Genomic DNA, 15,934 nt, shown 5'->3' with positions numbered 1-15,934 from the left:
TCTGTCCGGTTGTAACAACATTTCCCAACGACAGAAACACTGTCGGTCCTTGGGACTTTGTTTTCGCGGGAGTCCACTGTATAGCAGTCATTATTTGTTGCGGAAAAAAATTAATGTGATTAACACATAGTCATAATCATGATCAGAACACATCCATGTTTATGATTATAATAATACAACAATTCACAATGTCCTCACATTGTGATGGAATGAGATGAAAATATACTAACAGCATTTATTTATCTGAGCCAATACAATACGTCTACATAAATGATACAACCTTAATGGTAATAGGAAAAAAAAATAACAAAGCGTAAAGCGAGAGGGATAGTTAACGTTTGAAACCTTCAGGACTACACAACTTTTGACATGTTAGATGATCCCTTTTAAGTCCATCGCAGGGAATAGTCTTGTTTTGTATTACAGATGATGAGGTCCAACAAACCAAACCAAAGTACAGACGACATTTAGATAAATATTCCTGACACGACACAATCGAGGATTGAGTTATGATAATTCAGTTCCATGAAACTAGAACCTACCATTTTATCTATTTAATTAAAACTTACGGTATGTTTCACTACAATGATACAGGCACATGCAGACCTGTGCCTGAATTACTAGTAACACAACGTTATCAAACACATACGCTACGGTAATCCCATTACCCCCGGAGGGAAGGAAACAACAATATACTTTATCAGCTGCTCTGCTCACTGGAGGACTAAATACATACGAATTTAAACGAAGACTTTTAACAATAATGTTCCCAGATGAACTCATAAGAAAATCTGTAATATAGAATACCTATACTTAACATACCCAAGGCAATACATGCATAATCATTTCCACTGATTTTATGAACGAATTATGTTCTCATTTTATGTTTCACAAATATTTAGATCATAAGCAGCCATTACAACCTTGTACATGACATATTTCAAGTAGTTCCTCTCTCCTAAGTCTGTATTATTCATTGCACTGCTGAAAATTAATGTTTTGCGGTACATTGTAAAGGAAATGAAGAAAATACTTTGTTAACAACTTGTGAGTGGTATTATACTAGCATATGTATGGCACAAACAATGTATGTATACATGTACATTTACAATAATACAGGAACCAATTAATCAAACCAAATCAAATCAAATCAAATCAAAACAGATGAAGATTATTTACATAACTTATACTCATAGTTTCTGACTCTATACTTTGATATTCCTTGATATTATGAAATCATATACACGTATTTATTACTAAAGCAACTTATTAATTCAAGCAACATAATCGTCCTACAATCAGACAATGGTCTCAGCAGTCTCATCTACCTTTTGAGCTCAGTTAAGTTACGCAGCAAATTCTCATATATTGTAACTAGCCAGACAGCAAAAAGAATCTTCAAATCGATGAAACAAATTGATTTGTGCTGCACAGTCAGCAAAGCAAAAGAGAACCGGCCTAACACCCACAAAACTTGTAAACGTCATACATGTATAGTCATTCACATAATTTGTACAGGCAATATGTTGTATTTATCTACTCTCATTCTTAATGTTGCTGGCCCCAATATACCTTTCTGATCGTCGGCAAACTGATGAGGGAAGACTGATGGCAGTGAGGACGAGGGAGAGCTGCACCGGAGATTCTACGATGACAAAATCACGGTTCATTTGTATGAGGCAAGCAGATACAGCTGTAACAGAATTCTGTGATCCCATGGTACATATTCACTGAGTGATTGACGTAAGCTTACCTCCTGTAAGAATTTTACGACTCTTATTTGCCATTCCATGGAAAGTTGCTGTGAGTAGGCCTGTATACACTGTAGAAAATGATATGACTCCAAGGGATGAGAGAAACGACGAGTATAATAGATTAAACGTGATACTCGAGAAAATAAAACGAGTACATACACAGCTGTTTAGATAAATACTCCGTCGATTCTGAGATATGGGAAAACTCTGGTATTGTATTTGCTCGGCAGGTCTATTTTCGAAACCATTTTTCAACGATAATCACCACTCCTTGAGCTGTGCTAATGTGAATTTTACCCTTAGAAAGAAACGAACTTGAGCCTATTAAATCGGAAAACATGTGGAGCTTGTCTGAGTAAGCCATCCTCAGTATACAGTTATTGGACTATTGGACAAGTATCATGATACCCCGTTGTATACCTTTCAACCATTCCTAGCAGGGACTTACAAAGTTAAAAAGATTTATGGAAACATATGCACGTATTCACATTTTTGCAGGGTTTTTCCACATTTTTTGTTTCTGGTTTTCAGGTTCTGGGTTGACATGTCCACGTCATTTATCTTACAAAGAAGGCTTACAGCTTGTTTTCAGCATTCCGAACAGAAATTCAAAAAGAAGGACAAACATGCTCAGGCATTTGTAAAAAACCAAATAAACACACACAAACACATACACACTGACGGCAATAATTCTGCGTGCACATGCTGATTAGGATGCCGTATGACACTTCTAGACGGACTTTGGCTAACTTAGCAAAGGTAAGTATGTTAAAGAAATAGCTACTCTGTTTTGAAAAGTTGAGGGGAAACAAAATGGGTTCGGCAGACGATTACAGACAACACATTTTCTCCCAAGGTATGCATCGCAGAAGACATTAGAAGACGATGCCATTCCTGACTGAACGTGACATCAATCAGACTCGGGAACCTTGCCACTCTGACTGCGAATCAGTCTTTCCTCTCGACTGCTTGTCCGTAGATCCTTTGGATCCCTTTACACTTTCATAAACTGTTGAAAAAGCACAACGAAAGAAGGACGTAAATGCAGTTTGCAATACATCTGTTAAAGCCCAAACAAAGTTCTGGTACGCCTGCAAAAGTTGTCAAATTTCGCTCCCAAATGTGAACGTATGCTTAGGAAACGTGCAGGATAACGATGTTATGACAAGATATTCGATGGGTAACGACGAAAATGCGAAATATTAACCAAAAAGGTTCAGTCTCAGAACTTACCCGAACGGGGTCAGGCTAAACTCGGAGTCGGGGATAACTCGGCTTCGCTTTGACGGCGGGATGAGTTGTAATGGTTGTCCCTCTGATTGTACAGTGTTGTCCTATGGGAGCGGCCTGTACAAACTAGCGCTTCGTGTTCTGGCTACTCGCAGTAATGGTCCGAGTCGCGCGCATCAAAAACTTCTTTTGCGCGCATGCAAAATTAGTGTGCGCCTATCTAGCGCCTCTAAAACAATCAAAGGCGCTGATAAACAACAACAAAAACTCCAAAGACCGCGCGTCTCAGCAACTGAGGACCGCGCGCTGTCATTTTTGTTTTGTTTGTACAGGATTACGTTAGCACGCACTTTCCTGTCCATTCAGTTAGGCCTCATTTGGTATTATGCAGTGGCCAGTAGAATTAGTCCAGTCAAAATACGACAAAAAGTGGGTTAACCCACAACTAATTGCAACAGAAACGATTCCACTTGCATTTGACCCGGAAGATCTATTGAAATAACATATTAAAAGTTCCCTAAAATTCGAGTGGTGGATCAGTGTCTAATTTGCATAAATTCAAAATGGCCGCCATACAACCCATTTATGCCTATATCTCGGGATATATAACCCACAGAAAGTAAATTCCGGTGTCTAAACCTATGTTTTTTAGGTCAAGAAATACAAATATGTTATCTTTAGCATTTTTCAAGCATCCCTTTATATAGTTTTTGCATATATTTGCATATAATTACATACAAAATGGCCGCCATATTGCCTGTGTAAGCCAGTATCTTCGTATATCAGTAATGTAGTACACTGAGGAATACTGAAGTCGCTATATATGTGGACATAAAGCCCGCGCCGCAGAACATAGATTCTGGTGTCTAAACCTTTGGGGGTTTTTTAGGTCAAGGAATACAATTATGATATAAGCAGTAACTTTCAAGCTTCCCTTTATATATTTTCTGGACATAATTGCATTTAATTAAATGCAAAATGGCCGCCACAATGCCTCTACAGGCTTATATCTCTATCTGTAAAAGGTACGCAGTGATGGTGTCTGTGGTCTTAATTTTACTGCTGAGAATCACAGATGTAGAATACGTTCCACTCAGGAATAATAACCTATATTTCACTACAAATTTGCATATATTTATACATAAATCTATATTCAAATTAAGAGTAGCTTATATCCATAAGCTACTCTACAAAAGTTTGATGAGTTTGGACATTACATGACGATCTTGTCATATCAGGGTACCATGTCACTCACTCACTTTCTGAATAAAAGACCCAGGGGTCCAGCCCTCGTCCGAGTAACTCAAGTTCCCCTTCCTTGCATGTTTACAGACTATTACTTGGGAGAAAGGATATTGAAAGGCTTTGGGAACCTGTAGGGCCATATCTGGAAGCCTTTAGGGAAATCCAGGGCCCAGGGAGGCATGATGTCAATATATGCATGACATTAGCGATAAATGCACCTATACAGTACTGAGTTTCTTGTAAATTTGATCATGTGTTTTCAAAAGGAGGATCAAAAATCAAAAGTGGCCTCCAATGATTTGGTCCCAGCCCAAAGGCGGCCTCACCTAGATCAGATTTATTTTGGCATCCTGTGGCCGGGGGGGGGGGGGGGGGGGGTGGTTGCAATTTTACCAATATTCTACCAGCCAAGTTTGATAACAAATTTAACAGGGTTTTTTAATTTTTTTTGAAGATGAACGAGTGAAAATTGGTCACTATTTAGCACTAGCCCCAAGGAGGTCACCCCTGCATTTGCCACAACAATCTTGAAAGTATGCTAATACACGTAAAAAAGAAATATATATATATATATATGAAATGACGAAGTAGGCTGGTATTAAAATGCATTTCAGTCCAACGGTGCTATTTATTCAGAATACATTTGTCTTCCTGAAGGTCGATAATGGCAATTCTGAAGAAAGACGAATGTATTCGTCGAAAATTTGGTCTGACTAAATTGCACTCTTAGACTGAGATGCATTACCACCCTACTTCGTCATCTTTTCTGTACTGGTATACACACGCGGACTAGAAGTATTATAATGTGTAATATTTTGAAAAGAAGATAAAACTGCGAAACTTAAAACTATGCAGTCTCCAAGATATTTATCTTTGTACTTTTTACGTAGCTCTGTTATAACTGGTTCTACTTTATGTGTGTGTGTGTGTGTGTGTGTGATTTTTTTTTTTCTGGGATTCTGGGATTCTGGGGTTCTGGGACCCGTTGGACATGGTGTCTATTTGAACAACTTGATAGTCTGTCATCCTTGGGATGCTACTTGCCTAGTTTGTTGAAAATATGTCATTACATGGGGTCTTAAAAAGAGAATCTGAAAATGGTTTTTGAAAATGCATGCATGACTTCGACGGACGCCAGAAGATAAATGATGGCTATTTGCAATATTAGCTCGAACCTTTTTTGCTGTCTTGAACCTTTGGCTAAGATGAGTTTAAAATCTAGTGGATCAAAGTCACTTGATTTTAAGAAAACTTTCTTTCGTTTCCAGTACATCATTTTCATTTTCTAGATTGTGATAATACAGATACTTAAGGTATGTAATGTGATCTCTGAAAATATAGATCAATGACAAAAGTGTAAAACAAGTATGCAAAACTATAGCTAACACTCACAATGTTTTATGCGTTTACCACAAATTCTGGACTAGGATAGTGTGAAATTGCAGTTGATTGATTTAAAGCAAACAGGATCTCGGCTCCATTTCATACTGAAGCGTGGTAAGTCTCACGTTTGTTGAAAACTGTGTCGATGTCTTTCAAGAATGCTCCTTATTCCTAATCGCCAATTAGAACAGCATCATCTCACTCCTCACATATTTTAGAAATACAACATTACAAGTGTCTGATATTTAATGGCCCGCATCTGACACTGGTATGGGTTGTGTGCAGTCAAATCTGTTTGCCCTGCAACTATACGCTGCCAGTTGCAGTTGCATCAGACTTCCTTCAGGAGTTCCTTAATAGCTGCAGCTTTGTCTGTAGTGCTGAGAACATATTCTTGATTAACATCTTCCTCAAATCGTCCCAATTCCAATGATTGTATGTCATTTCCCTTCCACTGTTTAACTTGAAGAAAAGCTGCTTCTGAGGTGGAGGGAAGGGACCTTTTTGGAAGGGTTAGGAACAGAAAATGATGTTATGTATTTTGTGTTTTATCTGACTTAAGACTGCTTTTTCGCCAGCAAAAGTGAATTCAGCCTTCATGCTGCTCGCATTTCCGAAAAAACCAAATTGTGTGTTGATGAAAACGTTATTGGTGCGAAGCCTCAATGCAATAGGAAACATTTCTTCTAATAAAGCTGCAGATAAAACATGAAAATGGTAAAAGTAAGACTTATAAGAATTTATACGTGTTATATGAGCTTGAAGCCAATGAGAAGAATGCTGTTTGCATTGATCGACTGATGAATCCAGAGTACTAGTAATAGAAATGTTAAGGCATTTCCTTTTTTTTTTCTTTTTCTTCGTGTCTGCATGGCTGTAAATCATGATATTTTACATTTTCAGTAAGTCACTGGGTGAAACCGCGCAAAAATATGACAAAATCCACTTCCATACAAATTATCACGGTCAGCTCATTGATAAACATGCCTTTGCAAAAAGTTTTGCAACAAAGGACACAAGTATCAACTATTAAAACATGGATGCAAATCATCGCAGGTAAGAAAAAAGATGTTTGAAAAAAAAAATCTGCTGAATGATTTAAGACCAATTTTTGTGTACCGTAAGCACACTTTGAAAGCTATATGAGATATGTCCAAACTCGTGAAACTTTTGTAGAGTAACTTATGGATAATCATGAACTTGATGACATCCCCCCCCCCCCTTGGCGAAAAAAGAAAAAGAACTGCAATATAGACACAAGTATAAGCAGTAAACATGAGGGTAAATTAGAAAATATAATACATTAAATATCGTGCAATCATGAAATATTTTAACGATTCCTACTACAATATTAATAATTAATATTTGTGTACCTATTGAGCACACTTTGAAAGATGGGTGTAGATTACAGTTAAATAAAGATATGTTCTATTCGATGCTACTTAGTTGTTTTCTGTTTTGAGGCTTTATCTCAAGAAAATGTGAGTACAATGTAATACAATACTTTTAATCAATGCAAGAATATACACACTATAGGTGTAAGATAATCATCAAGGCTGTGAATGGTATTATAACAATTTCCCCTTGAAATCTTGGATGTAGGCATTACAGTACAATTAACGTTCTGCAGCTCGTACAAAGTGTATTCGTATATCTGAAATTATATTTACGGTAGTAATTTGAATAAATTTATGCATTTTTAATGCAAATCTTTAGTGAAATATAGGTAATTATTCCTGAGTGCAACGTATTCTACATCAGTGATTCTCAGCAGTAAAATTAAGACCACAGACACCTTCACTAGGTACCTCTTACAGATAAAAATAGAAGCCTGTAGTGGCATTATGGCGGCCATTTTGCATTTAACTGAATGCAAATATATGCAAAAAATGTATAAAGGAAAGTTTGAAAGTAACTTATATCATAATTGTATTCCCTGACCTAAAAAGTGGCCAGAATCTATTTTCTGCGGGTTTTATGTCCACATAATATATCGACTTATTCCTGAGTGTACTATATTAATGTTATACGAAGATACGGTCTTGCGCAGGCAATATGGCGGCCATTTTGCATGTAATTATATGCCAATATATGCAAAAACTATATAAAGGAATGCTTGAAAGTTGCTACAGAAAACATATTTGTATTCCTTGACCTAAAAAACATAGGTTTAGACACCGGAATTTACTTTCTGTGGGTTATATATCCCCAGATATAGGCATAAATAGCTTGTATGGCGGCCATTTTGAATTTATGCAAATTAGACACTGATCCACCACTCGAATTTTAGGGAACTTTTAATATGTTATTTTAGTTGCCCTTCCAGGTCAAATGCAAGTGGAATCGTTTCTCTTGCAATTAGTTGGGGGTCATTTCATATTTTGACTGGACTAAATGTGGCGATCACGAACTGCGTGTGAATTGTCTGAAGTAGGGTCGAATTTTTCCCGAGACCGAGTTAGTCTGGAGCCTTCTGGAATGAAAGTCGGTTTTCCTACTATTATTATTTTTCTCAAAATACTCCAAACCGACTCATCATTCCGGTAAACCGCGTCAGCCAGGTAAGTTTCTTAGTGGACTCTTTCGATATATTGTAAGAAAAAATGAAATGGTGCTAGACGGGTTCTCAAGCACTTACCGAAACTTAGTTTTCACTTTAAACTTAAACTGCCATAGGTATTAGGTAACATCATGGGCTGTATACATCACAAGTCTTGTAGCTCCGTGGTAACATTTATAATAATCAATTAGGGTCCTTTACCTGTGGTTTGGAATCAGAAAATTGAAATTACAATACCCCGTATTCATGCGATAAAACCACTGAATTATGGAACAACAATCAGTTTGAATAAGAAAAAGTGATAAAAATGATAAATTAATATACCTCGGCTGTTAACTCACCTCAGTTTGTCGCAAGAGTCAAGGTAATTGAGGGCTCTCTTTGACTATCCTGTGTTCGACTCAATTCAACTTCACTGATAACGTGTTGTGCAGTGCTATATCAGATGCTCATGTCTTTTTGTTTGATTTTTTGATTTGACTGATTTCCGAATTCCATCAAATACAAATTGAATACAATTTCAATACTCAAAGACAAAGAATCATGCACAAGTGCAGTGATTTAAAATCATAACATGACATTACACAACTAAATAAACGTAACAGTAGTAATGAGCGGTAAATATATACAAAACATGTAAATAAGATACAAGGTATTTTTCCAGCAAATATCAGAGATATTTGAATGCAGGATTAAACTATCATGAACGATTAAGCTTGAAATGGATGGGGCCTCATGTCCAAATTTATTATCACAATCTGCAATGTTCCTGGCTAGGATTTATATATAGTTTCTTGTTCGCTGACACGGACCAATGCTCTGTGAATGAGTATGGATGACGTTGATAGTCGGTCAAAGAAACATAAAATGATATACAAATAACGGCAAGTTATTCCCAAAATTTAATGATGATACTATCTACTAATACAGGTATTCGTGTACTCACCATCTCGTGCAAAGGATTTACATTTCTCCCAGCATCCCGAATGAACTTTAGAAGGGAAGCCCTGTCCTCCTGCCTTATTTCCGGCTCCCTTTGGGCGAGACTTCCGCATGTGATGACCAAGCTGGTAACATCAAATATCTTAGGCTGCCTAATCTTGAAAGAAGCCTGGCGGGAGGAACTAGTGTCATCGTCGATACTTTTAAAATTGTACCCTATCACAGCCATTTTCTCTTTACCTGAACAAACAGACACAAACAAGAACCGTATGCCAACTGAAGTCAACAGAAGCAGTGCCACAACTGTTGCTATGTTGCTAATTATAATGATATCACCATGAAACACGACTATTGACATGCTGGTATGGTTTCATGTAATCATGGAGCTACTTACAGCTCCATGATGTAATCATGACAATAAAAGTTTGTTGATACTTTATTTCACAAGGTCGTTGGTACTTAACATGCTCACTATCATGGCCATCTCCTCTCTACCTGAACACAGGCCAGAATTCTAATGGTCCATCGTTATCTTTAACGTATATTATATAATTATATTATAGAACGATGGCTCTAATAAAAATTACTTTGTAAATGTTCATAACTAGGCCTATTTATCATTTCATTCTTACCCTACCTATTCCCTTCTAACAATATATGCATTGTCTACTATCAAGGACAAATTAGAAGTAATGTATTACAACGCAAATACAGTAATACGTAAAATCGTGATCTTGGCTCCCCACACCCACCCTTACATCTTTTGCAAGAATCACGAATAGCGATATATCCACCTATTTTTTCTCTCCCTTCCAGTATATCTAAAGTAAATTATGTTTGTCGGATTTCACACATTTAATCGAAATTGAGCAGCATCTTTAGGTGCAAGATGATGTACCTACGATGTGAGTTTCGTTGTATAGTAAATCGATCAGTATGTACAATGATTGAGAGTGCACGACATACAGAGGGTACCTCGCTTACAAGAGAAAGTTAATGAACTTTAGATCCTGGACTTTGTCGGACTACACCAATATTCGAACTCGACGGGCATTTTAGGTTATGCACCGCGATGTGAGTTTGGTGGCTATAGCTCAAAGCTGTGGTAATTTATTGAGAGTATATCCGTTGATGACGATGCCGCTGACGACGACAAAGGAAAAGTGACGCCTATGTAACGCTTTAGTCTTCAGGCAAGGCTAAAACCCAACATGCAATTTTTACAAGAACATACGTGTAGCCTACCTATCACTCCGGAACAGTAATCCAGGTATCTGTCATAGATGGCATTATCGACGTTTGTGATTGAGAATCCGCGGTTTGAGATGGAATGACACAGAATCATCACATCCACAGGGTCGTCGTATTTGAATCTGTACTCGTCGATGTCGTTGTACGGCAACAGATGGAACTTCACCTCGGCGATCAGCTCGGGTTTCGCCCCCTGCCAGCTGCGCAAGAGATCAATTAATCCCTGGACAGACGACTCGGGTGACGATGTACACACAGAAATGGAGACTGACCATGCGTGACCATGCACAAATGAATGAATGAGCAAAATAAGCGAATCACTTTATATAAGTAGGTATACAAATAAACTGGAATAAAGATAGAAAGCGATCTTCAAGAATAATGATTATAACAGTCACATTAACGTGATTTTTTTTTTTCAAGAGAAACTTCCTGTTTCCACACGAGTTCCACCTGGTGTGAAAAGTTAACATACCGATTCCACATCATGGCTGTCATACCCTTCAAGGCCTGCACTTTTGAGTTTTATCATAGGGTAGGTGAAGCCAACCATCATATTTTATAAGTCCCTTTATCCAGGCAAATTTTTCTACCGAAAACTGCATTTTCATGACAAAAATGCATTTTGGACATTGGATAGAAATATAATGCAGTTTTCCTGCATCAATTCATATTTTGTTCGCAATCTAAGAAAGTGTTACAGCACTCGATTTTCAATTAAAAGAGGAAATCAGTTCTACCTGGTATGACCCAAATCTGGTAGAGCCCACTTTATATGGATATGGCATTATTTAGATTGAATTGAATTGAATGTCGTTAAAAAGCATATCCTGCGAACACATTTTCTATTAAGCGATGCAAATGAAAATAAGTGACAGTTTTAACATATTACTCACACTACCAGAGAAGTGCGTTATTATCACTAGCAACTTGTTTATACAGAAATTCACAGGCATTTGGGACTGTTATGACATTGAAATTAAAATGATTCATCAAAATATTATATCTGATCATTTAAAATACGCGCTGGACGCATTCACCTTGCACTGCTTCATCAATGCAGCGAGAGTATACGAATTAATGTGTGGTCGGCTCCTGTGACTAAAGTTACTAAAGTGAATCTGCTGCTAGCCAACGACCAGACCAACCAGACAAACAACAAGCGATTCTGAATGTTGGTGGGACTACACCCGCCATGTATCAGTCTGATTGCCTGTTATATCTTTAGAAGACATGTGAAGAGCAGCTGTCATATTTGCTCAGTTGGAAACAATACATCAATGCAGGCTTTCTTCTCCTAGTACGGTCTGATATGTCGAAATATTGGATCCCGTGAGATTTTCGTGCCAAAATTGATTTTTTCGCTAACTTAGTCAATTTGGGGGTGCTGAATCCAAAAAACTTTGGTTCCATTTTTTTCGACCATGTCTTCAGCCGCCATTTTGAATTTCAAAATGGCCGCCATAGCAAACTGTATTTTGACCCAATTCTCATAATGTGAGCATCATAGAAGGTTCAAATTTGATGCAAAAAGCATGTTTATGATGCCAGACATTCTGATACACCATTTCCTGATATTGTAGATTGTTTTGATACAATTTGAGGGCTGCCATCTTGAAATTCAAAATGGCCATACCAGAATGCATATATTTTGACCCATATTTCATGTTGTAAACAATACAGAAAGTTCACATTTTGGGCATAAACCGGGCTCATGATGTTGAACATTCAGATGCACTTTGATCTCCTCCCTAAAATTGCAGATCTTAGCTTTTGAGGCTGCCAATTTATCATGCAAAATGGCTGCTTTTCAGCTAATATTTGTGGTTATCAAGCAACTTTTAGGCCCATCAATGTTTATGGTGGTGTACATTGTACATCATTTTACAAACACACACACACACACACACACACACACACACATAATTATATACATTCTGGTCTTTGTCAAATAGAGGCATTTATTGTTGTTGGCGTCAACTCAAATCGCACAGCTTCTTTGGTTTTGACTTTACGCTCACCGATGATGATTAGACGTTTCAAGAGCTTGAGTGAGTCAATAACCAGCTTCTTTCAATTGACTTTGGGTCCACTTCTCCGGCTGTCTAATGACTCCACTTTGTGCTTAGTTTCCATTGAATCCAGAACCGTTCGTCCATTCATCTTGGCCTGCATGGCTCTGCCAACCTCCTCTGCCTGATCAGCGTTGACTGGGTCCTCTGGAGTGCTGCTGAATCCTGTTGAAAAGGATACTAGGGTCTTCTTGTCCCGTGTAACCTCGAAGGGGTTGACCTCCTCCAACCATCCGACAATGGTGTTGACAGCATCTTCGTCATTCTTCATCTGGGCTCTTGTGAAGTCTGTGTGGTCAGGAACCTCATGCTTGTTCATACCTTCGTACCTTGTTCAAGCCCGTGGTGAATGAATAAGAAGTGGTTTAGCGTCTGAATCCAACACCTGTCAGAAGATTCATTACGGAATCGTCGTCTGTTTAGACCGCTTGAGGATTTGGCCTCACGTATGAATGTGGTTTCTATCGTGATGTCAGTCCATTTACCTGACCACTCATGGTCTGAGAACCTGACTGCATGGTTTCCATACACAGTGAATTCGGCAAGAGCTTACCAAGTTCACTGTGTATGGAAACCATGCACCCTAGCAAGATTTCTGAAGGCAGTTGTGGAACTCGTTGAACAAACCCCCTGCACGAGTCTGGTGATTGATGGTGGGTGGCTCCTGCACAACGTCAAGTGGGAGGATAACTTCACTTGGAGGGGCATTGCCAAGAGCTACATCCAGTTTTTGAAATCCACGGGGAGCCAGTTTCTCCAAATCACTGTGGTCTTGGATTGACACGGCAGCTCCACTAAGGAACATGATCAGCTGAGCGAACACAAAGAATGCATGCTGTAACATTCTGATTCGCCCAGACATCAAAAACCTCGTTCCAAGAGAAGAGTTCCTCGACAACAAGAGCAACAAGGCCCAGCTCATTCTGCTACTTGCTGAGACATTCAGTAGAAATGGGATCAGTGTACAGCAATGCCACGATGATGCAGACACTGCTATAGTCCGGGCAGCTCTAGACGAGGCAAAAGATTCTCTTGTTGAGGTGAGTGCTGAGGACACCGACATCATGGTTTTGCTGACTCATCATGCTTTGAACAGACCACCCCATCTTCCTCACAAGAGCCAAAGAAATATCTTATGATATCGCAAAGATCAGGGAGACCCTCCCAGAGAGATACCGGAAGTATTTGATCTTCTTGCACAGCTTCTCCGGCTGCGATACAGTGTCAGTGATTTCTGGGTTCAGCAAATCAACTTTGGTAAACACGCTCCGGAAAACTGACAAGGCGGAAAGGGGCACGGACGCGTTTATGGACATCTGAGCTAAGAAAGATGATATCATTAAAGCCGGCTGTGAATTATTTAAGCTCATGTTCCATGGAAAAGGGAAAAATTACCAAGGTTTTAATATTGAGATACATTTCTGTTGGATTATAACGGGGCATAATGGTAGTACGAGAAGTGGAAACGACTACTTCCAATTGCACACTTATGTTGCAGTGTTTTGCACACTGTTTTTTTTTAGAGTGGGTACAGCTCAAATTCAATGATAGAACTCAATTCAGCATTCTAAAAAAAGTCACTATAATAAACCCACTGAGATAAGTATAAAATACCAATGATACATAATTCGGCGGGTGCAAAAAGTAGGCGTGGCCTATTTTAATGGTCAGGTAGTAGTTTCTAATCAAAACTAATATTTCAAATCCATTTAGCACTCCCAGAAACCCCTAATTAGACATCTCACATCCTCCCATTGTTTGACACCCCCCCCCCTTTGTTGCCTAGGTTTAACTGGCTCCCCAGTTTTTTCCGCAATTATGTTGGTTCAAACTTATTGCGAATCAAACATTCAATAAGTATGTACAGCAGTGAAAGGATTATATTTGGTGTAATGGATATAAGAGAAATGGGAACGACTACTTCCCATCGCACACAAATGTTTTCAGTGAACCCTAAAAACCCACTATATAAACCCAATGAGATGGGTAAAAAAAAATAGCGATATTTGCGTATTTCGGCTTGGGCAAAAAGGAGGCGTGGCCTATTTTACGGTCAGATATTTGTTTTTTTCTCAAAAATAATGGTTGGAATCGACTCAGCACCCCCACAAACCCCTAATTAGACATATCACACGCTTATATTGAGAGAAACAAATGTTTTTCCACTTTTGCCCCGCCCCTCTCCGGGTGCCCAATTTTGATTGGCTCCCCAGAATTTTCCACAAGGATTTGGGTTGGAACTAATTGAGAGGTGTTAGTATACACCTTTATGAACACACTGGTAAAGAAAGCTATTGGTAAGCAATTTTTTCACAGATGGTCCAGAAATTTTCTAAAATGCCCTAACTAAATGTATACAGCGTATCATCGGGCAACCGTAGCACTCTTGACAGATATTTTAAATGAAGAACAGATTGGTTTTGTTTTTAAATTCACGACTTTTTAAAAATTCAAATACTTGCATGAGATTTAATGCCTGTGCATAGTACAATATGTCGTAAACTACATGTATCTTGTTTATGTAAGGTGGAGATGCTAACAAATTGTCATGAGTGCATGTATTGATATGTAAATGTATGTATATATTATATATATATACATATATATATATATATATATATATATATATGTAAGTTATGAACTTTTCAGGTAGGCATTTACTTTGTCCATTATTTTTGTTTTACTGTATATTAGTTGTTTCAGTGCTTCTTATGCTCCTTTCCCTTTCCTCTTTTTCCTCCTCTCTCTCCCTCTCTCTCTCTCTCTCTCTCTCTTTCTGCTGTGCTATGTCCGTCCATGAGGTGATTGGGTTAATTCCCTCACTGGGCATGGGGACTTCGCCTCCCTGCCCTCATGGTCACTGCGGTCGTTAGCCGACCTGGCCCAGGAATTAACCCTATCATTGTGGGTTGTAGGCAGACATGGGATAGTAAGTGTTCAACTCTTGTGTTGGGGTCGAAAGGCCTGAATGTGTGCCATTCTGTGTAGTCATAAGTCATAGTTTTGGAATGTAGAAAAGGAGAAGAGAATGTAGATTTGTCGATGTGGCAAGCCTGAGAGTAGAAAGATATGGAGACAGCACGGAGTTGTGTCGAGTAAAGAAAGGGACAGGAGGAGAGTCTCTGATACTGAGCGATAAGAGAAAGACGTGTTTTAACAAAGCTCTTGCTTAGGATACAACTTTGTAGAAAGTTCACATAATCAAAGTGAGAGGGATTTTGAACTACGAGTAAAGAGATTATTAATTGTTACCTGGACGCTCTGCTGTGTTGGTTTTGGGGAATCCATCTATATACTTTGCAGCTAATTGGAGTGGAACGCTTCGCTGTCTGGGGAGTGATATTATCTGCATTCTGAATTTTGGAATAAGTGTTTTTAGTTACTCCGTACATTAAATGGGACGCTTTGCTGAGCGGGTTTCCTCTCCATCGCAATTTGCCTCGTGGAGTCTGGTTATGATTACGTGGATGCTTGCCAAGCCTCAATTTGTATAATAT

The 15,934-nt window shown here is 38.5% G+C and overlaps 1 protein-coding gene across 1 annotated transcript in view; it reads right to left on the bottom strand.

Moving 5' to 3' along the window:
• Window positions 1–2,443: 2,443 nt before the first annotated feature.
• LOC139710334 (uncharacterized) overlaps window positions 2,444–15,934 on the bottom strand; it is a 33,222-nt gene continuing 19,731 nt past the window's right edge. Inside the window, exons 2-4 of the mRNA XM_071622258.1 lie at window positions 10,360–10,632; window positions 9,119–9,354; window positions 2,444–2,763 (exon numbers count right to left, since the gene is read on the bottom strand). Coding sequence (XP_071478359.1) covers window positions 2,749–2,763; window positions 9,119–9,354; window positions 10,360–10,632 — 524 coding nt within the window. The 3' untranslated portion in view covers window positions 2,444–2,748. The remainder of the gene's footprint in view (window positions 2,764–9,118; window positions 9,355–10,359; window positions 10,633–15,934) is intronic.

Source organism: Diadema antillarum, unplaced genomic scaffold (genome assembly GCF_040938485.1).
Source record: "Diadema antillarum isolate AM-2024a unplaced genomic scaffold, OU_Dant_1.0 seq00001521_RagTag, whole genome shotgun sequence".
In the NCBI taxonomy this organism is placed as follows: domain Eukaryota; kingdom Metazoa; phylum Echinodermata; class Echinoidea; order Diadematoida; family Diadematidae; genus Diadema; species Diadema antillarum.
This window is presented reverse-complemented; position numbering and strand designations above follow the sequence as displayed.